At 44.8% G+C, this 26,591-nt stretch overlaps 2 protein-coding genes across 7 annotated transcripts in view; one reads left to right on the top strand and one right to left on the bottom strand.

The window, feature by feature from the left end:
- SPRYD7 (SPRY domain containing 7) overlaps positions 1–21,723 on the bottom strand; it is a 35,982-nt gene extending 14,259 nt beyond the window's left edge. The window contains exons 1-4 of one of the 3 annotated variants that reach the window (XM_084821561.1): positions 21,606–21,723; positions 20,629–20,756; positions 7,476–7,592; positions 2,995–3,161 (exon numbers count right to left, since the gene is read on the bottom strand). In XM_084821561.1, the coding sequence (XP_084677687.1) occupies positions 2,995–3,161; positions 7,476–7,592; positions 20,629–20,638 (294 nt within the window). In that variant the 5' untranslated portion in view covers positions 20,639–20,756; positions 21,606–21,723. Of the gene's footprint in view, positions 1–2,994; positions 3,162–7,475; positions 7,593–10,802; positions 10,973–20,628; positions 20,813–21,605 lie in introns of those variants that run through there. The other 2 variants (XM_084821555.1, XM_084821546.1) reach the window with 2 other exon arrangements.
- A 567-nt stretch (positions 21,724–22,290) lies between these two features.
- Positions 22,291–26,591, top strand: TRIM13 (tripartite motif containing 13). 4 transcript variants are annotated; one of them, XM_084821525.1, is made up of 2 exons: positions 22,291–22,486; positions 25,035–26,591. In XM_084821525.1, the coding sequence occupies exon 2, from the start codon at positions 25,041–25,043 to the stop codon at positions 26,265–26,267; it is 1,227 nt and encodes a 408-aa protein (XP_084677651.1). In that variant the 5' UTR covers positions 22,291–22,486; positions 25,035–25,040; the 3' UTR covers positions 26,268–26,591. The 4 variants fall into 4 exon arrangements, with proteins under 4 accessions (XP_084677651.1, XP_084677649.1, XP_084677659.1 ...); XM_084821523.1 differs by lacking the exon at positions 22,291–22,486 and adding an exon at positions 22,543–22,774; XM_084821533.1 differs by lacking the exon at positions 22,291–22,486 and adding an exon at positions 22,555–22,760.

The following is a 26,591-nucleotide window of genomic DNA, read 5'->3' on the forward strand; positions in this document are numbered from 1 at the left end:
AACACTACATAAAAAGTTCACAGATCCTGTGTGTTGCATACCAAGCTTAAGAGGCTGAGAGAGAAAAGAATTCTAAGAGTTTGAACTGGGAGCCTTTAGCTTTGTGTGCAGCTACCCTAGTTGGTGAACCATTTAATTTTATGTTGCAGCTTCTGCATAGGGAGTTTAGTATTCTCAGGCCCTGGAATGACCCCACCCATCCAGGATAGCTACTGACAGGAAGTATAGGAGAGCTTCCTGTTCCTGGTCTTTGTGTTGCTGTATTCTTCTAGTTCTCTTCAGCCCCAACTCCTGGTTGTCTTGGTTCTTATTTACTCTTCAGTCCTGACTACTGGCTTTGTTCCATAGCTTCTGGCGCAACTCAGAGTCCTATCCACAGCCCCGTCCTGACAAAAAGTAACTGAGAATGTGCATAATACAATTAGGCTTCTAAACCCTGCACTGGTGGCAAACTGTGCTGGTTTATTACAGTGACGAAGCGTGCACCAGAAAGACCTGATGCCAATCTTACCTCAGCTTCTCTCTCTCTTGGACTTGGCATCCCTCCCCGCCATCCCCCATTTGCAATAAGGAGATATTAATACTAACTGACTTCACAGGAGGATTGTTAGGATTACTAAAATAATGTAAGATGCAGCTGGAGTACTCTGTATAGCCATTATTTCCAGACTTGCACAAAACAGGTGTATTTGTGTAAGACCAGAAATAAAACCTCAAGGCTACTTACAATGGTGGGAAATAAATCATAGAATGAACAGCATCTACAAAAATATGGAGAAATTAGAGAGGATCTCGGCAAATCCTAAGAAACAATTCTATTAAGAGATGCTGTGGCCCATTGTGTTTTAGGGAAAACTCTCAATTCAGTTCCATCATAGAACTTTTGCCGTCTCCTTGATTCTTGGAATTGAGAGAGTTTAATAAATGGAGTTGTCTTTGAAGGGATTTTGGTTTTTTAAATCTAGAATGGGCTTGGCTATAGTGCTTCTACATAATAATAATCTTCCAGCACCTTTTTCCCATTCCCTCTTAATGATGCTACCCTCCATTTTTAATTATTGCACAAGGATAATAAGTTCAACTGTCAGTTTTGCCTTGCCCCCTGTATGTGCATTTAATTTGCTGGTAGCATGTGTGTAACGCAAGCTGTGAACCCGGGATCATATAGTGGGTGAATGATCCTCTGTGGCTGTTAAAATGTTGCATGTCTTCACCCTAAGGATTCTGTATTCTGAGCTCAACACCTGACTCTGCACTTGCAAAAACACACAGCCCTGATTATAGCACAGCCAGCTCAGGTGGTCCTCTCTTTAGCTCCAGAGGACGCTAGTTTCATCCCTGGTGTGAAGCCTCGTACTGAGAAGATATTGGCACACAGTGACATCAAACACCCATTAGCATAACATGATGCCTGCCTAAGGCTTTACACTGAGGATCAAACTAGCGTCCTCTGAAGCTAGAAATGACAACATGTACTGGAGAAGGCAGTAATCCTAGACTCTAGAATCTAAACTCAATAAGTTCAAATCTAGGTGTGCAAGTGTCCAGTGACGACACTTATTGAGAAGAGCTCATGGCCTACAAGAAATGGATCTTTAAGTCATGTGGACTGAGAGGGAGACTTAACTTCTTATCCTTCATATCTCTGTTAACTGCCTATCCTCTTTTAAAGGCCGTTTGAATTATTGGGAACAAGCTGCTGATGAGAGAGGTCTCCTGTATTTTCAGTAAAACTAATGTGTGGTGCAATATGGCCTAGCTGCCACTTTGCCATAAATTCAATATACCCGCCTAATCCCTCATCCACAACTTCACATTTTACACCCTTTACCAGTAGGATACAATAGAGGAAACATTAATGGGTAGCTGCTACTGTATGAAAAACAAAAGTAAAAAATGCTCTTGGATGCAAAGAACTAGTTCTTTGGGTCCTACTTCTCTAATAAAAATGCTTCTCATGTGTTGGAACTGCCAAATCTAGCTACAAAGTGCTCTTGTCCTGCAAAAATGTCAGATTCCTGTTCATTATTATATATAAAAATTCCAGTGCAATCCACTATTGCCCCCAACTGCCCTGATTAGATATATAAAAGATTACTTATGTATTCACTGGAAGGGCTGTATTCCAAGACTTTTGAGTGTAACAGTGTTATCTAAAAATCACCATAGCAAGACATTTTTGTAACATCTTTCTTCACCCCATGTCCCTTGATTCTAAACTTCACAAGCTTGCACACTCCTGCAGCCATTACACTGTTAAACCATAATTTCTAAACATTGTTTATGTATCTGGAACTCCACTCTGACAGTAGAGAAATCATAACTGCTGCTGTACATGCTCTCTGTGTATAGACAGGCACACATTACAAGGCAAGGTATTCTGATCTTAAATCCAGGAGTAAGGTTTAATATAAAAAATAACAATTTTGCTTGCTCTATCTACGCTGGATTGATATTCTAAACACATGTCCAGGTGTCTGTGTACTTCATGCTAACAAAAGTTAAAATTCTATGCTTAAAATGTGTCAGGAAAAACTGAATTCTGTAACTTATGTTATTCAAATTTGCATATAGTTTCTCTTATTTTATATAATGGATTTTGCAAGCCATGGTAGGGACAAAGACACGAAAACTTTGCTCCAAACACTAAAAGTCAGATTCAGCGACATTTCTGGCGTTTGAGACTTCAGCAGGCATTGCCCACATATTTTCAGGGTATCTTTACTACTGTTAGAGCTGGAAACCTTCCTTGGTTTCTACATCCACTAACCTATTCTGTGCTTCCACAGAATCAAAGCATACACACCGCCCTTATTATCTTTCAGGCCTTTTCAAGGACCCAGAGGCCAGCTATCCAACTGGACACGCTTCATAGTCATCAGCTGTTGCAAATATGGCACCGATTATCATATCTGCTTTGAAGTTAGCTTTGACCTGAAGGTTGTAAGATCAATTCTGGTCTGATTCACATAAGTGATATTGAAATAAACTCACCACAACATCACCCTCCTGTGGAAGATTGTTTGCTGGCAATCTGTTCTTTTCATCATTATTGTAGTAAAGCGCTCCATCATTTCTCAGTACTAGACTATTCATATCACACCCAAGAGGAATTTGATTCAAGTTGACTTTCTGAGTTGCAACTCCAATACCCCAGATTCCTGAAAACATGGGGAGGGGGCAGAATGGAATGGCACAACCATGAGCGAAAAGATAAGGGAAGAGAGAAGAACTTCAAGAGTATGTGCTTTAGGCTGCAATCCTAGACCCACTTACTTGGGAGTAAGCTCCACTGAACTCAGTAGGACTTACTTCTGAGTACATATGTACAGGATTGCACTGTTAGTATAGTAGGAGGGTAGGTTGGACAAGGCAGAAGAAAACATAGCTACAGTAAGGCTACATTCCTATATGTCTAAGGTTGCAATCCTAAGTACACTTATTTAGGAGTAAGCACCATTGACCACAGTAAAACTTATTTCCAAGTAAACACACATAAGATTGTACTGTAGTAACTTAATTAACTTGACAGTGAGTAAAATAACAAACATATCTAAATTAGGCAGACAAACCAAACTTTGTTTTACCTGGACTGGAACAGAATTCTAAAAAAATACACACTGTTTTTTCATTAGCCCCTCCAACTACAATGAATCATGAGCATGTAAAACTGAAGTCTTAGCATGCCCTCAAAACTCTGCAGAAGTGAGATGGGAATCGTTATAAATCTGAACAGATTAATTCAATCAGTTTTCAGATGGCCCTGGGGGATTTTTCTGCTGCTATGGCTCATGGTTCCATCAACTCCTTGGTTACTCTGGAATCAGGAGATGACCTAGGTGACTGACCAATCACTTTGAGAGACCCTCTCCCACTTAAGAGCCTCCATTTGGCACTGAGAACAGAGAGCAACGAAACAACTGGGATAACAGCTGGAGTGACAGTGGAGAAAAACGCAGTCTCAATCTGATGCAACACAGGCTACAGCTTATTTTAGAGTCTATTCCATGGCAGTAATGGCAGCAAAGAAATAATTTCTGCTACCATCATGTCTGCACAATGCTACCTAGCAAAGTTTTTCTAGGAAGTGAGGGGCTACTGCTTGGCTTTCAAAGATAGCTGGGGGAACCCTTTGTTGTCACACTTTGCTAAGCATTTTGCAGATTAAAATTGCTCACAGCCAGTCTAACTAATGTCTGCTCTGATTGGCAGTGGCTTTCCAGGGTCTCAGATACAGGTTGTTCACATCACAACTGGAGGCCCTGGGGATTGTACCTGGGACCTTCTACCTTTAAAGTATGTGCTCTACTACTGAGCTATGGTATTCTCATCGTTTTAATTGTACCATGTAAGCCTCAAGCTTCACATGGACATGGGCCATTCAGAGATTTTGAGATGTAATGTGTTTCTCAGCAGAGCGATGCAGACTGATGGGTGCAGCTCTCCCTAGCCTTCATACACTGCCAGAGCTTTCAAACACAAAGTAAAGGTGTTATTTATGACACCTGACAGGTCAACTTCTGTCAAAAAGCATAGGTACCATTGTAAGCTGTGGAGACCGTAAGAAAACAGTAAGAACACAGCTTGTCACAAGATAATTAATGACATTTATCAAGTGAAAAAAAACACCTAGAAGAGGTCAAAGGGTGAAGCAGGAATTAGACTGTAAGCCTGCGGGCAGGATCTTATTTCTTATCTTATCTTGGGAGCCTTTCTGACTAAAGAGAAGGATAAAAATGCTATTAATAAATAAATAAGTTCCCTACTGCCATGCAAAACAACCGTGACACTATATAAGTTGTGAACATTACAATTCATTGCTTTGGAAAATGTACACGTCTAGGATTGACATGATTGAAACCAAATAACGGTAATGGCTAAAGTTTGCACCTGATGCTGTACATGTGAATTATTCATAAGAGAATAAGAGAGCAATCCTATGGCCCCTTGTCAGAGTCTTGGGGGGGGGCATAAGATAGTTTGGATTCCTGGATCCAAGTCAGAGACAATGCTCTAACCTTGGACCCAGCTCCCCACCCCCCCTCACAGATGGCATGGAGAGAACAATGCCGGTGACCTCAGAGGGAAGGGAAAGGGGGCATGTTGGTGGGCAGGGACGGCTTATGCCATATCCCCAGGCCTCCCCAATGCCTCAGCTATATGGGCCAAAAAACCGATCTAGTGAAAATACAGAGAGGGAGGCACGTGGAAGTGAAGATCACCTCCGCCGCACTTCCTGCTCTGGTTTGGATGGCCGTAAGCCTCAGAGTTTGGAGGCTTACAGCCATCCCCATAGGATTGCTCCCTAATTAGTGGAACATGACAACAATCTAGATGAAGATGCTGATGACCATGCCTGTGGAAATTCTTGAGGCACATTTTTTTTAGCATGTCTAAAAATACTCAAAATGTGCCTAGTTATAATGTTCATAGTATTTCATTACAGTTATAGGATAAGATCTACAGACAGAACTAAACATATACACGCTCTTAATGTGACCAGTACTGCTGCTGTTTTAATGTGCTGATGGCCTTAATTTGTTATCTTTTAGTATTGATTGTGGTTATATTTTAATTATGTCATAAGCCTCCCTGTGAATTCTGATTGAAAGTTGCAGGATAAAGAACTAAAATAAATAGACTAGACAACAGCTAGAGGCTAGAGTCTTCAACACCCACTGTAGCAAGATCAGTCCCGGTTTCCTGGAGCAATAAGAAGAGTTGTTGTTTTTAATTTTAGCAGCAATATAATTATGGCTCTTAACAGAAGACTTCTCAACTTGTCTCACATTTTTGCCATTGCCAGCCCCACAGGGCTCAAGGCTGCAAAGTCATATGAAAGCCCCAATATCTACCCATTTTTGTGTAGATGCTCAAGACAGCGAGTGTGGTGTAGTGGCAAGAGTGTTGGACTGGGAGTCAGGAGATGCAGGTTCTAGTCCCCACTTGGCCACAGAAGCTCACTGGGTGTCTTTGGGCCAGTCACAGACTCTCAGCCCAACCTACCACACAAAGTTGTAGTTGTTGTGGGGATAAAATGGAGAGGAGGAGGATTATGTACACCACCTTGGGTTCCTTAGGAGGAAAAACGGCAGGATATAAATGTAATAAATATTTTTTTTAAAAAAACAATTTGTCAATTTTCAAATGCTATTGGACTCGCATTCTGGTGCTATGTCCTGGTGGCTAAACTGTGTCTCCACATATTTCTTTCGGCCCTCATCCCAACCTGCTCTTTTCTTTCCCTTTTCTCCTATCCAATTCCTGTCTTCTTCCCCCTCATCTTTTCTTTTTTCCTGCATTTTGTCCTTAACCTTTCAAGCCTATCCAGAAGTTAGGAACCTAGGAAGCTGCCTTACACTGAGTCAGACAACTGGCCCATCGAGCCCAGTATTGTCGACACTGACTGGCAGCAATAGCTCTCCAGGGTGTCAGGCAGGATTCTTTCCTCGCCCTCCCTGGAGAAACTGGAGACTGAACCTGGGACCTTCTGCATGCCGAGCCTGCGCTCTGTCACACTGAGCTGCAGCCCCTCCCCTCAGAATTGTGCCTTCTGAATCAAAACACCCTCCATCTTATCCCAAATACAGTGGGAGAACTCTGGTTCTAGTTGCTATGTGTGATGAGAAAGGCACTGCGCAATCCTATTCAGATGCAGAATTCTGTATGAAAAATTAAGGAGCCTTTAAACTCGGCTGTATGGACCTGTGAGTAAGCCAGAAGCCATGGATCCTCAGTCCTCATTTGTAAAATGGAAATTCTAGGGGGGACGTTGTTAGAGATACATTCAACTGGAAAAGCTTCCCCATAGTACTTATGGTTGGCAATTATGGCAAAAGTAGATGCATTACTTTGGTCCACTCCACTTTGCAAATCAAAACTATAATGTGAACCAGTTCCTAAGGTGTGGTGAATCAGTTATCAAATCTTTATTGGCTAGAACCAGAACATGTGCAGTTGCAGCTGAACCAAAGTAGAAGAGAACCCCCCAAATTGCCTAAATACCTGATATAAATATATGCACAATACTTTTCTACAATGTTTAAAAATGACAGTAAAAGCCAAATTTTTAATCTTTAACTATTTAGACTACATTTTGTAAAAAAAAGAAAGAAAAAAAAAGGTTACTTGTTTAGTATAGTATATAAACAGTATAGAATCCATTGATAATGGGCTGGATCCAGCCTTTGTATTCCACAAACAGAAGGGATCCTTCTGTCCATGGAAGACGTTTGATCCAGCAAAGGGATCCCACTGGCAAAAGGGTGGGGTGGGGGTTAACTCTGCCAGTTCCCCTCTTCCCCCTGCAGCTGCTTATGCCCTCCAGAAATCTGCTCTGAAGGGCTCCCCAACCCTTCAGCCAGTGGAAATGTCCCCTCTGCTCCGAGCGAACAAAGCCTGGATTTAACCCAATGATTCGGGTCTAATATGAACAAACATGATTAATTTTGGAAAATGTTAACTTTTTGACTGACCTGTAGACTGGATTTTAAATTCAAAATAGCTCTTGTTCTGATGCAAAGGGGCATTGGCTAGGCAGCCTCCCGTGCCACACACTCGCCGTCCATTTTTGACAATGACAACATCTGTTCCTGCAAGATTAAAAGCATAAAAACTGAAACATTTTGAGCCATTTAAGACTTGCAGCACAATTCTACACAGGTATACTTGGAAGTAAATCCCCCCGAGTTCAATGGAATTTACTTCCAGGTAAATATGTTTACGATGCAACCTTGTAGCACAGACCTATGCATGTTGACTCAGAAATATGTCCTATTGTATTCAGTATCCCAGCTAAATGCGTTTAGAATTTTACAGTTTAAAGCTATAATCCTAAGGAGCTTCATTAATTTGTGTCTGTTCGCACGCAATATGACAGAATTCCAGAGAACCCTGGTTTATTGCTCACAAGCTATGTACTGGGGCACATAGCCCTTTTGCTCCAGCATGGCTCCTCGCACTAGTGGGAGTGGCTAATCTAACCAGGAAAAGGAGAGCTTACCATGTTGTCTGAACCAGGTCCCCTGGCTTGTTGCTCCAAACAAGCCAGAACCGTAGACCAAGAACAAACCGTGGCTTGCGATTCTGGCTTGTAAAGGGCATAATGAGGCAAAGCCCTGCTCTGGTTAATTGATCTTGTCTCACTGGCAGGAAGCAGGAACAAATGGGCTGTGTATATCAGCCCATGAACAATACCAGGATTCTCAGAAATTCTGACTTATCACTGCATGTGAACCCACCCTGTGAATTATATCTATGCAATCTGCTAAAATAAGACATTATTTATGCTTAGAGCAGCCTAACTACATGCATTCCACTTCAGTGAAGAAATAAACAAAATACTCTTAAATCCAAAGGGATAAGAACACCACTTGGTAGACCTAAACTGTTCCCAAAATAATTCTTATTTTGTCCTTAAGACTTTCCTTACATTTTGTTCAGTAACGTATACAAAATCTGCCTCAATTCTTTTAGAACAGAAGATAGGATTTATTGTTAAAACGGCTCTATTATGTACATTATTGTTAAAATGGCTATGTCATTTATAGCCTACTCATGCGCCTCCAGAAACTTGGTATGACTAGGACGCTAAATAATGCAAGTGATTCAGGCCCCTTGACACTCATAACGTTTTGCATCATTATTCTATAGTGTTTCTCAAGCTTTAAATATTTGCTCACCTGCAGTGAATAAACCCAGATTGCTGCTCCTATATATACACAGAATAACCCATGCACTAAAGGAGCTGCAGCCCCTAGCCCACCATCTCAAGGAACCTGTTATCTAGCCCAGATTCGCAGCTTTCAAATAAAATAAAGAGCAAGTCTCTAGCTCTTGGAGATGCTCAGTCACTACTCTGTCAAATCATTTTGGGGCGGTTTGCATAGGATAACAGACTACCATGGGTTATTTGACCCACACTAAGGCTGTGGCATATATGCATTTTGAATATGCAATCCCTGCTTGGGGGTTGTTGTGTCATGCGAACCCGCTGAGCGTAGGTTATGTGAGGGTTAAAGTACGCTTGCATAACCCGTGGTCTGTTAGCCCATGAGTAAACAGAAGCAAAGAGGGAAAGAGCGCTGTGAATGACGGTGATGAAGGGGGAGATAAGCTCCAGTGCTCGAGAAAACAAAACTTCTTGTACTCGACACATTTCAGAATGCTTCTTTCTTCAGGAGCTATAAATCAAACCAAACATTTACATTAAAAATACTGTCTTACAGATAACACCCTGTTCCTATATTACAGCTTTTCATAAACACTTTTTATATACAAATGTTAAAATCCCACCACCCAAAGCCACTCAAGAATAAAACAGTTCCCATTTACACACAGCATAAAATACTCCCACACATTACCTTCGAACTAAGGAGATAAAGTAAGCGGTAGCTTTCTAGTGGCTGCATAGCTTTTTAACAAACACATGAATGAATGGTCATTATATCAACTCTTATCTTTCGAACAAATACTGACCTTATACAAGTCATAGCAGTTGGGGTCTTCAGGATTTAGCTGCCTCCCAATAGTCTTTATAAGATAAATTTCCAGGTGGGGGAGGACAGATCTCATCAGTATGGCACATGCATGTAAATGTGTGTAGAGTAAGGCACCACACAATGCACAGTTGGTTATTTTACATATTAGGGAGGCTTATTTTGAACTGTTAAAAATATAGTTATGATAACTGTTTTTCAAATGTGTATGTGCATTGTATTACATTTACATTCTGCCTGCCTTTCCTTCAGGGGTAAGGAAGGCCCCATTGTTATCCTCACAACAACCCTGTAAGATAGGTTAGCCTGAGCAGTAGTGACTGGCCCAAGGTCAAATGGCGGGCGGGGGGATTTGTTGGTCTATCACATGCAGCAAAATGTCTTGGGCCAGCCCTGCCCCTCTCTCTCTCTCTCTCTCTCTCTCATATTTTGCTATTTGGCTGTTATGTCTGATGCAGTGAGTCTATTTCTCTTTCTATTATGTGTGTGTTTGTGTGAGAAAGTGTCTATAAGAGTATTTATATTTCCTTTGTCTATGGGCTCTATGCTATAAAAGGGGAAGTGATAAATGGGAGATTGTGGATAGTATCCAGTTAGTTGTATGTAGAGTAGACCCACTGAAATGAACTGGACTTACGTTAGTCAGGACTAGCATTTCAGTGAGTCTGCTCTATGTAGGAATAACACTGATACTGCCCTGGGTTTGTATTTGAGTTTTCTACCAAAGTCTTCCTTCCAGGAAAGCACTGAAGATGATTCCCATTAAGATTTGTAGCAAAAAACGACTTTACGTCATTGCTGTACATAAAATACAACAACACACACAAATATCACGTGTGAGTTTCAGTGATGGGAGCAGAAAAGGGGCCTGCTACAGACATGTTTTAATGTACACACTGCAAAATTAAGAGCAGTCACAGTGATGGGACACTCATGGGAGTGCACACTTCTATAGATACTGCTTCAAATTAAGAAATTCAACAAATATTAAGTGGCCCAAAGATGGTGAAATATGTTTCCGGGGGGCCGGCCCCCGCAATATCGTTTTGACGGGAAGCGCGAGTTTCCAGTGTATGTTTCTCAACCTAATCCGCCTTATGGGGGGGGGTGATTATTAAAGTAGGGGAGGCATGTACCCTGAGCTCCCTGGAGGGAAGGGCAAGGTAAATTATCGACGATACCGTTCAAGGCGTAGGGGCGCCAGGGGCACGCTTTCTGTCTTCCTCCCTCCCCGCCACCCCAGCCCTGGCGGCTCCGTAATCCAACAGAGACGCGCAGGAGCCACCGCATGGCGCCTGCCCTTACCCATCCGCTGCGTATCCAACAGTACCGAAGGCATCTCCTTGAGGGGTATGTGCCCGGCCCCGCCCTCTCCGCAGCAGGCCCACCGGAGGCAGCACCACGCCGAGCCCGGGACTGCGCTTGCTGCCGCCATGGCCGACTCGCCTTTCCTCCTCGTCCTGCGCTCTTGCCTCAAGGGGCGGCAGCCTTAATACGTCTCTAGTAGAATTTCGGTTCCCGATTACAGCTGGTAGAAGCCTCCATGTGCGGGGTAAGAGCGGCAGCTCTCAACGCTCGTAGACTTAGATACTTTCTTCCGTCGCAGAGCCCTCGATCCAAAAAGTGCGAAGATTGCTCGGGGCGCTTCTTTGCTTTGAAATGTTTAATGACGAGCAGAATTCCAGCAGACGGAGATGCAGCAAAGGGGATCTTCCCCTATCTAATTTCTAACCTGTTTTTTAACTCCTAATTTAAAGGATTTTAAAAATGTACAGATTTTAAAACTGTAAAATAGACGAGTGACCATATTCAGAATAAACAATTCATATTCAGCTATAAATATTCAGAAAAAAAACCACATCAGTATATATCGATAGGAATGCACAACTCTTCTAAAGGGGCAATCCTATGCTTGCATCGGATTGCATCCTAAATTTCCCAGAGGCATTGGAAAAGTGGGGAAAGTTTTTGAAACAACAAAAAACTCAGAATTATATTCAGCTGATGATCTGAAGCGAACCCGAAGGCATCTGATCATCCAGTGCAGGGCGGAAAGAGCGGCAGAGGTGATCGTCGCCTCCCCGTTCTCCCACCCTGTCTGAAACCAGATCATAGCTTTCTCGCTCCCCAGGAGCAGGAAATCAACTTCAAACCAACCTGGCTTCAGACAACAAACCATTGGTCCAGGTTTGGATGTAATGGGAAGCGTTTGCTTCCTCATTAGTTTCTGTTTAATTTAGTCATTCTCGCTGGTGGCAGGAGCCAGCAGGGAACATGTATGAGCTCGCTGCTTTGCATGAGAAGCCAGAATTTTCAGCAATTCTGGTTTATCAATAAATTTGGATGCAGGCTGCAGCCACAGAATTGCAGAACATGGTGCCTCTGAGGGGAGCAGATGCTCAGCTCAAGGATTTGTTTTCCATTCCAGAAGAACTGGAGTTCCCACACAAATTGTTTTACACACAAATCCACTTCTGTTTTCACCCAAGCTTTCTTGTTTTCAGCACCCTAATTTAGGATGTGAAAAAAACAACAACTTGTCATTGTTGCCATTGCTAAACCATTGTTAAGTCAGAAGCACTTGCAGATCTTGTGCAAATCAGCCAAGAGATCTATCAGGAGATCCCAATCTGCATGCTCCTGCTATAAACTAATAGCTAATTCATTTTCTGAGTGTGGATCCTTATGTAGCCAAAATGGCACTATCCACACAAAAGAGGGTGGTATCAACTGTCTTGGGGAAACACCAAGGTTTGCAGAATCTTTAAGGATTCTTGTACTAACCCCCCCCCCTCCCCGAAATGGGGCACAAGGAGCCCTGAGCATGGTCAGTGGCCATGGAATACCAACTGAGAGAGGAGAAAACTGAAAAGGGGGGGAAGAGGAGGGAATGGAGTATGCAACGTTGTTGTAGGTCCCACTTGTTTCTTCTAACAGTGAACTTAGAGGTCCCATACCTATCTGAAGAGCAGGGAAATGGGGCTATCCATAGACAAGGTAGTACTTTCTGCACACCCAAGGGACTCCCAGTTCTACATAAATATATTACATTAGTTTGTAAGATAAAAGAAAAGAACACTGTGATGTTACACGTACTCTATATGTATAATCTATAAGTATAGTATTGTATTCCTGTTATGACTCTATGGATATGATTATGTATTCCTGTTATATCTCTGCATTAATGGCGAGTAGATCTGTGGTGAGAGAGAGCTGATTGGCTGAGCCAGTGAAGGGGTGAAGCGTGTGTGCTATATAAACCCGTGTTCTGTGTTGAGAGAGTCAAATAGGACAGAGACTGGTTGAGGACTGATAGGGGAAGGTCTGTGGGGATTTGTGAAGTGACTGCTGGAGAGTGTGCTCTAGAGAACGGTTTGAGAAAACGCACATTGATAAAGCCAGTAAGAGTTACCTGTTTATTATTCAACAACTTATTACTGTAATCAATAATGTTTTCTTTGTTTAGAAATCCTATGCTTTCTGCTGTTAGCAACGTAAGAGGAAAGTATAAAGGGAACAGTACAAGGTTATAAGTAAAGTCTGTGTGTCCTCACAGATAGAGAACTGAGTAAAGGATTGGGCATAAGCCATAACATACGTTACTTCAATGTCCATTCGGAGGCCATCCTCACAGGAGCACCTCGGGACTTCATGGAGACCATGGCCTCCTGGGAGCTGCACCATATTCTAACTGGGCCCACCCATGTAGCCGGTCATGCACTAGACCTTGTGTTTGTTTCTGGAGAAGCGGGGCGTGATCTCGAAGTCGGGGGTATATCCACCACCCCCTTGTCATGGTCAGATCACTATCTGGTGACGTTGGACTTCTTGGTTCCACAACCCCTCCACAGGGGTGGAGGACCCATTAAAATGGTCCGCCCCAGGTGTCTTATGGATCCAAATGGATTCCTGAACGCGCTTGGAGATTCTCTGGGGCACGCCAACGGCCACTCAGTCGAGAGCCTGGTGGGTGGCTGGAATGCCGCAATCACTGGGGCATTAGATCAGGTGGCTCCGAAACGCCCTCTCCCCCTGAACAGGGCTCGGACTGCACCATGGTTCAATCCGCAGTTACGAGCTCTGAAACAGGAGGTGAGATGGCTAGAGTGCCGGTGGCAGAAGTCTCGCTCCAAAGACGATCAGACACGGGCTAGAGTTGTATCTTCAGCCTATCACGTGGCGGTGAAGGCAGCAAAAAAGGAATATTATGCTGCCTCCATCGCATCTGCAGAGTGCTGTCCCAGGAGGCTGTTCCAAGTGGTACAGAGCCTGGTCGGTCCTGTGGCTCCAGAATCACTGGAGCATTCTAAGGCCTCCTGTGAGGCTTTGGCAAGGCACTTTGCAGATAAAATTGATCAGATTAGGTGTGTTACTCTGCACGCTGTGGATACAGTTAGTGAGCAAGAGGCGGCCTGTGGCAAACGGGTTTCGTGGGATCGGTTCCAGCTTCTTCCTCCTGATGAAGTGGACAAGGTGCTTTCATCTGTACGGCCGACCACCTGCTTACTTGATCCTTGCCCATCTTGGCTCATTATGGGCTGCAGAGAGAGACTGGGTGAGGGGATCAGGGCGGTGGTGAATGCCTCCCTTGAGGAGGGAGTGATGCCATCAGCCCTCAAGGAGGCAGTGATAAGACCACTCTTAAAGAAGCCCTCCTTGGATCCTCAAGTTCTGAACAACTTTCACCCAGTCTCAAATCTGCCATTTTTGGGCAAGGTGATTGAGCGGGTGGTGGCGGTGCAGTTGAAGGCACACTTGGAAGAAACTGATTATCTAGACCCATTTCAGTCAGGCTTCAGGCCTGGGCATGGGACAGAAACGGCCTTGGTCGCCTTGGTAGATGATATGAGGAGGGCTCTGGATAGTGGTGAATGCTCCTTTCTTGTTCTCCTCGACCTCTCAGCGGCTTTTGATACCGTTGACCACGGTATCCTCCTGGACCGCCTGGAGGGGTTGGGCATTGGGGACACCGTATTGCGGTGGTTCTGGTCCTTCCTCTCCAGCAGGTACCAGAGGGTAGCACTGGGAGAGGAGGTTTCGGACCCGTGGCCACTTACTTGTGGGGTGCCACAGGGTTCCATCCTCTCCCCGATGCTATTTAACATCTATGTGAAGCCACTGGGGGCTATCATCAGGAGGTTTGGGGTGCAGTGTCATCAATATGCGGATGACACGCAGCTCTACCTCTCATTCAAATCTTCACCAAGGTTGGCCGTAGAATCCCTGTCCAAATGTCTGGAGACGGTGAGTGGCTGGATGGGGAGGAATAAGCTGAAGCTGAACCCTGACAAGACCGAGGTACTTTTGGTGGGAGACAAGAGGAGGCTAGGGGATGTTGACCTGGTGTTGAATGGGGTACGGCTACCCTTGAAAGACCAGGTCCGCAGCCTGGGGGTCATTTTGGACTCCCAGCTGTCCATGGAGGCTCAGGTGTCAGCTGTGAGCCGGAGAACGCTGTATCAACTCCATCTGATACGGGGGCTGCGCCCCTTCCTTCCCAACCATCTGCTCCCATCGGTAGTACATGCCCTGGTCTCCTCTCATTTAGACTACTGTAATGCGCTCTACGTGGGGTTACCCTTGAAGACGGTTCGGAAACTGCAGCTGGTACAGAACGCGGCGGCTCGCCTGATTAAAGGCAGCCGCCGGCGAGATCACATCACTCCAGTGCTGAAGGAGTTGCACTGGTTACCAGTTGTTTTCCGGGCCAAATTCAAGGTGTTGGTTTTGACCTTTAAAACCCTATATGGTTCCGGCCCGGCCTATCTTAAGGAGCGCCTCCAGCAGCACCAGACAGGCCGCTTAACGAGATCAGCCTCGGATGGCCTTCTCTCTGTCCCATCAGCCAGGACAGCTACACTGGTGGGGACAAGGGAGAGGGCCTTTTCTGTGGTGGCCCCCACTCTGTGGAACTCCCTCCCTAGGGAACTCCATCATGCCCCCTCTTTAATGAGCTTCTGTCGTGCATTAAAAACGTGGTTGTTCAGGCAGGCATTTGGGGTGGGTTAGGGAATTTTAGGAAATGTTTTTATTGTAGAATTTTATTGTTTTAAACTGTTTTATTGTATGTTGTACATCGCCCAGAGTGGCTGGGTGACCAGCCAGATGGGCGATTAATAAATTTAATAATAATAAAATAAATCAAATAAAGGTCCTGGTGGTAGCAAAACCCTGTGTGAGAGAGGTGGTGGTTCCTGCCGGGGATGACAAAGGCCTCAGAGAAGGGGAATTAGCGCTAGGAGAAGGCAGGAATGCCACAACCACACACTTATATAAATGGCTCAACAATGACAGCTTGATCTAGGAGCCATGGACTTGAACATCAGTTAGAGGGGGGAAGGGAAAAAAGGAGATAATTGGTCTGCTGAAGCCCCTAACGTTTTAGTATCCTGAACATAGGGATTACGGCGGGGAGATGCATGCCAGGATTTCTTTTAAAAATCCCCTCACCACCCTATATGCATGGGTGCCTGGAAAGGAGACGAGAGGGCAGTCTTTCCCCCACCCTCAGGCAAGCCATAATCTCCAGATTCCAGTTTGTATGTATAACTCCAAGAGAATCTGCCATTTTTAGTGCTTGCAGGAGGCTGGACAGGGGGCTGCCCTCACTCTTTTAGTGCAGGTCTTGGAATTGAGACAGTGTGCCATGCAGCTCCTCAATGTTTTCTCGTGTATTGTAGTAATAAGTAACCTCCTGCGAAGGTACTTGAGTCTATTGTGTGTTGCCTAGGGGTGAACTGCAAGCTGAGCGGGTCACAGACCCAGCCCACCCATTAACCACACCTTTCACTCTTGTAATGGCCCTTGGCCAAGGGTCATTACAAGAGTGAAGGGATGCAGGGGAAAAAATTGAGGATTTCAGATGAAGGTTGAAAAATATTGACCAGGTTCGCATAATCACAGAGGAAAAATAAAGGATTCACCCAATCTTGTCTGATCTCGGAAGCTAAGAGGGGTCAGCCGTGGTTAGTACTTGGATGGATGGGAGACTGCCTGGGAATCAAGCTTCCTGCACTGAGCAGGGGGTTGGACTCAGTCTTGTAGGCCCCTTCCAACTCTATGATACTTTATATGTATGGCTTATTTTCCCTCCTCATGCCCGTCATGATCTGCCTACTTAGCATAATTAACTTCTCCAGGTTGTCATGATGTCTGAACCTGGTGAAGGTGAGTAGCCTAATCAGCATAATTACCCTGTAAGGGTAATTATGTTAATTAGGTGGCTCGAGCCCAGCAGGCACAGAAAAGGAAAATAAACGACCGTGGCTTATTTTCCCTCCGTGATCATGCAAACCTGCACATTGACCTATTGACTCATGGCTTCTTTTCCCTCCATGATCATGCAAACCTGCCCAATAACCAATGGCCAATGGGTTAATTGAGGGTTGTATTCCCCTCCAACAAGCTATGCTGCCTGGGTTGGACAATACGCCAAGCTGTGCCCAAGCAGGTGATCAGGCTAATTTTGCCCCATACACAGCGAGGATTAAACACTCGTTTAACCCTTGACGATCATGGGAATTAGCCCATTATCTGGACACCAGGTCTACCCATTTAGAAACAACAGAGGGGTAGATTTGGTATACAAATTTCTCATAGGCCAGGTCTTCCTGTCTCAGTAGATCTAGTGCCCAGGCCTTGTTGCTGCTCAGTCACCAGATCTACTAGAAATAGTAGACCTGTTCTCTGATGCTATCAGGGCTTTGTGCAACCATACACAAGATCTGCACTTCTAAAAGAACATTGCTAACAAAGCCATGCAAAAGTTGTATTTTTGGCTGGTGTAAAAAGTGGCTGATAACAATATGAAAAGTAAAGTGAGTAGTCCAGGTTCCTCTAGAACCCTAAATCCTGATCAAGAATACCCATTTCTCCTCCCCCTACCAAAGATATTCCCCACAGACTTCATTGCTATTCTCTGCAGGGTGTTCACCAATATTTCCAAGATGAAGACATTCTAGAATAACTCATGTGAAGTTGTCAGTGTTATGATAAGGGAAGTGGTTCCATAAAATATCCAATATGACATTCTTAAGACAGCTGATCTGTGTTTGTGCAGCTGAGCGTTTTTTTTCTTGTTCCTGGCTTATATAGCCCTCACTCCAAATAAAGTTTTGTTTGAGTTCAGCTTGAATACATATTTATAGAGGTTGCACGTGTAATGGCCCCAGGCCTGTAACCAAGTCACCTGTAGTTTTAGAGGGGCCTAGAGATCTATAATGCTTTGCTTTGGTTCATTATTAAGTGCAATTCTCTTGCTAGTGGGCCTCTTGGCTGGCAAGATGAGTCAAAGGTCGATATCGCCACCTCAGCACATTCCATGCTAATGAGCTACCATTTATCTTATCAGGGCCTAGGAAGTACCTGACAAGTAAGGCTCTGTTTAGGCTCTGTTTACAGGTGTCTGTGCTGGGAAAGTTCTGATTGTTTCCCCTCTGACCTGGGGCCTATGCTGGGAAAGTTGCAGATGAACGCTAACTGCTGCTGTTGTGCTGCCTCACTGCTGACATTTATGGTATAAAACCCATTGTACCCCTTGGCTCTGTGTTCAAAGATGCTGTCTGATCCAACGATTGGGTATGCCTGCATGCTGTAAGTACTCAATAAAGTCTCCTTGTAAGCAAACCTGGATCTGGCTTATCACTTCCACGGCACCTCCAAACCTTAGCAGCCCATGGCCAGGGCATACAGCAGGCTAGCTGGTGGTTTCTGGGGTTACCTGAATATTCCATCCTGCTAGACTGTTGTGACAGTTTGTATATGACAGTTAAATCAATGCCTTGCTAGCTTGAAGTTAATCCCCCCCATCTAATTAAAGATAGTTACGTTCATTAGTAAAGTTTTTCTTGTGCGTACATCAGCTCCTTTGTCAAGTTACCTGCTAATACATGATGTGAAGCTTGATTATAACACTCTTTTGCATTAGCACTGTCAAATTCCCAGGAGTTTATGCTTTTCTGTGTAGAAAAGCACACACAGAAGGAAAATGCACAGATATGTAGTAGCAGTACATGCTATACACACAAATTATAATCACACACTGCTATACAGCATTGCTACCCACCCTTGGAAAATTTTATGTGGATGTGTATTGTGGAAAGAAAGGATATGCATTGTGGAAAGAATCTGTTTCCTGCCTCCCAGCAGAGCAGAGGAAGCTGCTCCAGCTGGTCTAGGGACTACAGAAGCAAGCAAACTCCCAGAGAGCAAGCGATTAGAACGAGCGAACAGGGGGAGCAAACAGGAGTTGGCCAGGGGAGCTGCAGTGGCAGAAGAGACAAAGGAGACAAAGACAAAGAGGTAAGTGGGCTGGAGGAAGCCCAAAGAGCTATTTCCTGCTGAGTGGCTGTGAGCTCACCAGATGCCCCTGAGAGCTTCAATTAATGGGGGGGGGGGGCAGGAAGCTTCAGTCTGTTTCCCACTGAGCAAAGCAGAGGAAGCTGCTCCAGCGGGTCTAGGGACTACAGAAGCAAGCAAGCTCTCAGAGAGTGAGCAAACAGGAGTTGGCCAGGGGAGTAAGGCAGGGGAGGCCCCTAACTTTTTAAAAAATTTGTCTTGTTACACACACTTCCATACCAGTGGGACTCTGTTTTTAACCTGCAGTGAGTAGAGGACCAGGACCAGGCTACTCTAGAACAACCAGGAAGCTAGACACGAAAAGGAAAAGAGACTATGGAAGGACAAGACTCTCCAATGGTGGTGACCTGCAAGGTGTGTGCCATGTTTCTTTTCTTGCCTGAGAGCAACGTGGCCTACACATGCAACAAGTGCAAGTTGATCACTCTGCTGTAAGAAAAAGTAAGAGGGCTGGAGCGGCGAGTGTTGACCCTCCAGGGAGTAAGAGAACACGAAGAGTTCTTGGACAGAACAGTGGAACTACAGCAGCAAAGCAAAGACCAGAAGCTAGAAAGGCAACAGCAAGCTGAGGCAGAAGTGGGAAATGCTGAGGTGAGGAAAAATGCAGTAGAGGATACTCCTTGGAAAAGGGTGACAGTTAGGAGCAGAAGAACTAGACGCCACTCTGCACCAGTGGAAGCAGTGGAACTAGGGAACCGTTTCCAGGTCCTTGAGGATGAGACTGGAAGACAGCCTGCAGAGGAAGAATTACAGGGGAACCTGCATGAGAGTGAGCAAGAGGCTGAAGGTCAGTCAGGTAGAGACGATGAAACCCAGGCCTACAACAAGAAGAGTAGTAGTAGTGGGAGACTCCTTGCTTGGATTTCTGCATTGAGTAGGGGGTTGGATGGCCTTATAGGCCCCTTCCAACCCTACTATTCTATGATTCTAAGATTCTGCTCCTTGGGTGATCTTTTTGACGTCTCAACATACTAATCAAAGAATGCATTCTCATTGACCCTGTGCCACCTTGGAACCCCGAGATTCCAATGCTCCCTTTTAAATGCACAATTCTGTCCAAATCGAAGGTCCCAACCAAGGGAGATTGTCAGGATGGGTCAAGTTCCATTTGTCCAAAACTTGCAAGTCTTAGGCCCGTAATTCCTGTACATGCACCCTTTTGAGGCTGCAGAATTTATTTGGAAGACTCTGATCCCATCGTCAATGGGATCAGATTCTTCCAAAGAAAGGAGCACGCAGGAGCACACAGGAAAACAAGAGGTCTCCACAGGTTGCAGGAAACAAAAGGCACTGCCAAATTCCGAGGTACAGTCAGAGACCGATTCTCACTGAATTGGAGGCACGCTCGCTGTGAAGGGAGCTCATACCATGGCTGGGAGTGGAAGAAAGGTCAGGTTACTCACTGCAATCTCTGTTCATTCAGGAATTAGTTATTCAGGAGGTCTGTGCCTTCCCGGCCGGCTCATACCATGGAGAGAAGGAGGAAAACCCACTTACACAAGGTTCCAGCGACTATAATTTGCCATGTTCCTTTTTACCTCAATTCATACCAGGCAACTCTCATTCAATTCTTTTCTTGAAATTCACACAAGGCAACTTTCATTCACCTGATGCCATATCCCACGGACCTCGGTAACCCCCTCCCCCCAAAAAGCTCTTACCAAGTGCTTAAAGTACTGACTGTCTCTTTAAAGGCGGTATCCTGTCAGCCAAGGCAGAATCGTCCCACAGGCAGCCTCACACTGGGTCTTAGAGATTTCAAAAGGTCTCTTACCTTGGTGCATGCTTCTGGGATGTTCAGTGAATGGCTGCCCAAATCGGTTCAGTTCTCCTCAGCGTTTGGGATTTGAGTCATGGCACCAAATTGTTAAGGAAATATCAAGGCAGGCTAGGTTGAACAGTCTGAAATGTATTAAAGCACCTCACAGCTGTGGGAGAGACAGTTGATCCTGTGTCTCACCCCCAAAAAGAAACAGGATGCATTTATACAGACTGAAAGTTGGAGAACAAAGGAAATACACTACGCAGGCTCAAGAGCTAATTTAGCTCAGCAACAGTCTTATCAGCACAGCTGCCTGCTTATCTTCAGGAATGAGCTACTTTGGTGGATAGGAATTTCCTGCTTATAATGAGCAAGTTAAAATTACCTTCTCATGGCCAGACACATATACATTCTCTCAATCCCATCAGGCACCTCGCCTGAACCAACAACTTACAAGACCTAGTCATGCCTATCTTCACAAGACACACTTGGATGAAATGAATGTTCTAGATCCATTTCGATTGAGTTTCAGGCCTGGTTTTGGAACTGGCTTGGTCACCATGTGAGATGCCCCTGCCAAAAGAGACTGGGGCATGCAATCTTATTTATTCTTGTGAACTTCTCAGTAATTTTTGATATCATGAGTATCTCCTAGATAGGATTTGTTGGGACTTGTAGGCACTTTTTTACAGTAGCTCTACTCTTACTTGGATGGTCTATTCCAGAGGATAGTGCTAGGGGGGAGAGGGGAGGACATTATTGCACTGCCTCTTGGCAGTTATGGGCTGGGGTTCTACAGGGCTCTCTTTATCCCACATGCTGTTTAACATCTACATGAAATAGCTGGGAGAGGTTATCTGGGAAAGTGGGCTGAGGTGTCACTAATATGCTGATGACATCCAGCTCCAAAACATCTGGCAGGTGCCAAAATGGGGAAGGCTGGGCTAGGATGACTGGTTAATGTTTCTTAATGTTCAGTAGATGCTTACCAGAGCTGATTATTAGAATACAGTGTCTTGATACAGAGATCATCCCTGGAATGCGAGAGCCATTTGGAGAAGATGACTCATCCTCCCTGCCCCCCTCTGTAGAATTTGCAATCACCAGCTGTTGAAGTACAGAAGAGGAACTGCACATGAGTTTTGTTGTAACTCAAACTTGTGTATTCCAATATCCAATTGAAATAGGCCCAAAGCAAGGCATCACCTATTTTGTGTTTAACTCCCTGAAAAGTTAACTACTGAGATGAGTGCTATTAGTTCTTGTAATATCAACTGATTTTTCCCCAATAACTTCAAAACCAAGTCAAATAATCATTTTATTACAGAAAAAAAAATCCCTTCACTTTAAAAATGTCTTATCTTGCTTCTAAATCACAAAGGAAATAATAATTGGTAACTTCAGAGGGCCCTAAAGATAGTTAACATATGTGCAAACCAAGTACTCTTAAACAGACTAAATAAATGGGACTACTTGGAAAGTAGCTGCAGGGTTCATCGCCGTCCTGTAAAGGGCAGCTTTAGGCTGCTGTACATTCCAAACCTCACCACGGACTCGAGTGGTTCCAGCAAATCTCGCAGACTACTGCTCTGAACGATGCGATGCCAGCCACGAGAACTCCCATGCATGCACGAGAATCAAGGGCAATCCTCTTGCAAACTCATACGCAATCCTACAATTCGGGCTGGTGGGGGGAAACCATACTGAAACGAGGTCCCAACGCAGCGGAGCCGTTTCTCTGCCCGCTCATTCTTCCCTACGCGTGCCCCCGGGCCATTTCCGGCACATACCCCGCCCCAGTCAAGGCCGGAGACTGGAAGCCCACCCGAGGGAGGCCGGGCGAGGATTCTGCGGCTCCGAGAAGCAACAAGTAGGTCGGACGGTTCCGAGGGCATCGCTCCCGGCAGTTTGAAGCAGCTCAGCGGAAGCCGGGGAGCGGAGGAAGCGGAAGCAGCTGCCGCGGCCGCCCCGCCCCGGCTCCTGCGGCTTCCCAGGCTTGCGGCTTGCTCGGCCGTGGCCGGAGCGCCTGTGCTGCTACGCCCCTCCTTTCGCCTCAGCTCTCCGCCCGCCGCGCTCAGCCAGAGGGGCCAAGGCGTCGCGGCGCCGGCGGCCGCCCGCTGTCCGCCCAAGGAGCGCGAGCTGCGGTGAGCAGCGCTCGGCTAGGGAAACCTGGGAGAGCGGCCGGCGGGGGGAGGGGCTTGGGCTCTCGCGCCGCCCTGCCGGGCCTGGGCCACGTGCGCTCTGGCGACCCCCCGCCGGGCGGCCGCGGAGAACGGGGGACGCCGCGGCAGTCGAGGCTGGGCGACTGGCGCCGACCCGAGAGCGCGCGTGCCCGCAGAGGCGTCCCCGCCTCCTCGTTCCCTGCCTTATGGGGAATCCCAGGAGGCCGCCGGGCGATCGTGCTTGCCGCGAGCCTCTGCGGCACCTCCGCCGGAGACGAAACGTTTCGGAGACGGACAGCCCCATTGGCCGGAGCCGGAACTCTCGGGTTACGGCTGACGCCGCCGCGCGCCCGCCCGCGCGCTTCCTTCCTCTCCGCTGTGTATGGGGGAGGACGCCGGACTCCCGGGGGCGACGCGCTTGAGCAGCCGCCTGTTGCCGCGCTCCCCTTCCCCGCTGCCAAAGACAGGATGAACGGTCTTTCGGCTCGGGTCGTTCGGGAGGGGCAGGATTGTGTGGCTGGCTCTTCGACGTTGCCCTGCCAGTCCCAGTTGGCGACAGCCTTCCTTATCCGCGTATTGCTGGGCAGGGGGATAAAGAGCGAGCAGAAATGCTGTATTGTCACAGTCACGTGTCAAAAATAATCAGTTTACGAACACTTAAAGCTATAAAATACGGCAACGTGACAGGACGAAGCATAAAACTTAAACTCCTAAAACTACAGTATAAAACCAAAGTAGAAGTAAAAAATCAGCAGCAGTGCAAAGATCTAAAATACAATAACAGATTTAAACAATAAAAACTGAAGAACTGAAATGCCTGGGAGAGTAAAAAGGCCACAGTGTAGGTTGAGCCTCTCTGGGGAAGAGGTCATTCCACAAACAGGGTGCCACAGTTTTGTACCATTTTACCATTGTGCTAACTCACAAAGGACAAGCAAAAGCAGGAATTCTTTGTTACTTTGGGAAATCGTTTTACCTAAATACTTCCAAGACACAGTAGTAGTCAGAGTCGTTCTTTGCAACTTGGTATGTATTTCCATGAGTGTTAGTCAGTTAAAGGAAATTTGTAATAGCGATATATTCCTTACAGTGGTGTATGGGCAGGGATGAGGAACTACCGGCTTGGGAGTAGATGTGAACCATGTAGCCTTTGGATCTAGTCTGCTGCCTCTCTTTCTAGGCCTCACCCCTCATGGGGCTGAGGAATTAAATAAAATTCAAACTGTACTGTTTAAAAAGCCTTAAACTCTCCATAATACTCCATGCATCTGATGAAGTGGACTATAGTCCACGAACGTTTATGCCAGAATAAATTTGTTAGTCTTTCTTAGAAGATGTTTTTGCTGCAGTTGACTAACACATCTACCCTCTGGAAATTGAGTCCCACTGATTTGAGTGAATCTACTCTTAAGTGTGACAAAATGTAATGCCCTGCCTGCTTCCCATCAATTTACTAATTAGCAAAGCTTTCTTTGTGCAGCAGGCTAATTCATATCATGTTATCAGGTCTTGCTGGAAGGAGATGCCAAAGAGGCTGCTTCCTACCTCTCCTTTCCAGGAAGAGCAGTTTTGAAAGGCTGAAAGCATGCCCCAAACATTTGATATAATGGGAGGAAAAACCAAGAGGAGCAGGGTCTTTCTTCCTACAAAGGATAAAGATAAGATTTTATCTGTGGTGCTACAGTTTTATTTTTACCTTTTTGCTGTGTTAAAGAAACCCTTAATTGATAAGAGAATATAATATTATTTTAAAATGTTAATATTGCAGATATGGAGAGCACCTTCCTATTGGTCATCTGAAGCCTTTCCGTAGCCACCAAACCAAATGCTTGATTTCAGTTATATTTAGGACTAAATAATTTGTGCAAATTTAGTTTAAATCAGTGAATATTTGAGGAACGGTATTTAAAAAAAAAAAGATTTTGAGAATGGGGTAGGGCTCAACCAGGTTTCATTGGAAGACCTGAAGGTGATATAGACACAGTCTTAAACATTTTAAAGCTTTGCTTGTATTTTGGATTTGTGTGTTTGTATGTTTTGGCAAAAATTAAATTTCTTGTCACTAAGTTTTGGAGAGGGGACTAGTGTTCTTCAAACCCATATGTGTATTCTTGGTTTATCAACAACTCTGGTGAAATACAGTTTTTAACATGAAAGACTTCATAGGCCTACTTGTAGGATTGCAGGCAAGCAACTTCAATTTCTTAGACTATGATCCTGATATAATTCTCTAAACTGTTATCTCCTTTATTATAGACTGCAATGGAACTTCTTGAAGAAGACCTTACATGCCCCATATGTTGTAGTTTGTTTGATGATCCACGGGCACTACCTTGTTCGCATAACTTCTGTAAGAAATGTTTGGAAGGGATCTTGGAGGGAAATGCCCGGAACATGATTTGGAGACAGTCTCTCTTCAAATGCCCCACATGTCGGAAAGAAACCACTGTTACAGGGGTTAACAACCTCCAAGTCAACTATTCCCTAAAAGGTATTGTGGAGAAGTATAATAAGATTAAGGTAACCACAAAAATGCCTGTGTGTAAAGTGCACAGTGGCCAGCCTCTCAACATTTTCTGCCAGACAGACACACAGTTGATATGTGGTATCTGTGCAACTCGAGGAGATCATATAAAGCATGTGTTTTGCTCCATTGAAGATGCTTACTTTCAGGAAAAACGTGCTTTTGAGACATTGTTCCAGGGTTTTGAAACATGGTGTTGTGGGGATGCACTTTCTCGTCTCAACACTCTGGAAACCAGCAAGCGAAAAGCCCTCCAGTTGCTGACAAAGGACTATGACAAAGTAAAAGATTTCTTTGAGAAATTGCAGTATACACTGGAGCAAAAAAAGAATGAGATACTTTCAGACTTTGAGACAATGAAGCTTGCAGTTATGCAGGCATATGACCCAGAAATCAATAAATTGAACACTATTATACGAGAGCAACAAACGGCTTTTAACATTGCAGAAGCTTTTAAGGATGTGTCTGAACCCATTGTATTTTTGCAACAGATGCAAGAATTTCGGGAGAAAATCAAAGTAATCAAGGAAATCAGATTGCCTTGTCTTACTGTAGATATCAACTCCACAATTAAAGGGTTTGATACTAGCCAGTGGGAACAATTTAAGCTAGCAGATGTGGACAAACTTTCTTTACCACAGGAGAAAATTACCTTTTACTGGGTAATTCCTCCATTCTTTTCACCCAAGTTTATTATAAGTACTTTGCTTTGCTTGCTTATATTTGTTACCATGCAGCTATGCTTTATGGATTTTCTAACTGATACTCTACAGTACTGGAAAACTCTTGTCTCTGCATTTGGCTCAGAGTATCTGGCAGACACAGCAGAGATGGCAGATCATGCTATCTTCTATTGGGAGAAAGTGACAGACGGTGCTGTAGTTTTAAGAGAAAAATGTGTAAATTACACCCTTGTGATGTTGAATAACGTTGCTCAATTTGTGTGCAAATACAAACTTTTATAACAGTTACTAGTGTACAAGAAATGTACGTTCAAAGTGATTGCTTTAGAGTTTGAAAACAAAAGGTGGACATCGGTAAACTCTAGTAGATCTTTGAAAGTATCTTGATCTTTAAGTACTGATACTGTTTTTTCTGTGGCCTAAGTATCCATATGTTGAAATATTTTGCACACTCTGTTTCTGAAAGAAGTGGACTACTTCTTTGAAAATGCCACTTCCTATTAATCTTGTTTTTCTAAGGTGAAAAATCGGAGTTGCATGCATAATATGAACGAATGCACACAGTAAAAAAAAAAACCCTGAAGCACAATACTGTTAAGTGAATTT

Source organism: Heloderma suspectum, chromosome 1 (genome assembly GCF_057233095.1).
Source record: "Heloderma suspectum isolate Gila_16-S chromosome 1, 16-S_ref, whole genome shotgun sequence".
Lineage (NCBI taxonomy): Eukaryota > Metazoa > Chordata > Lepidosauria > Squamata > Helodermatidae > Heloderma > Heloderma suspectum.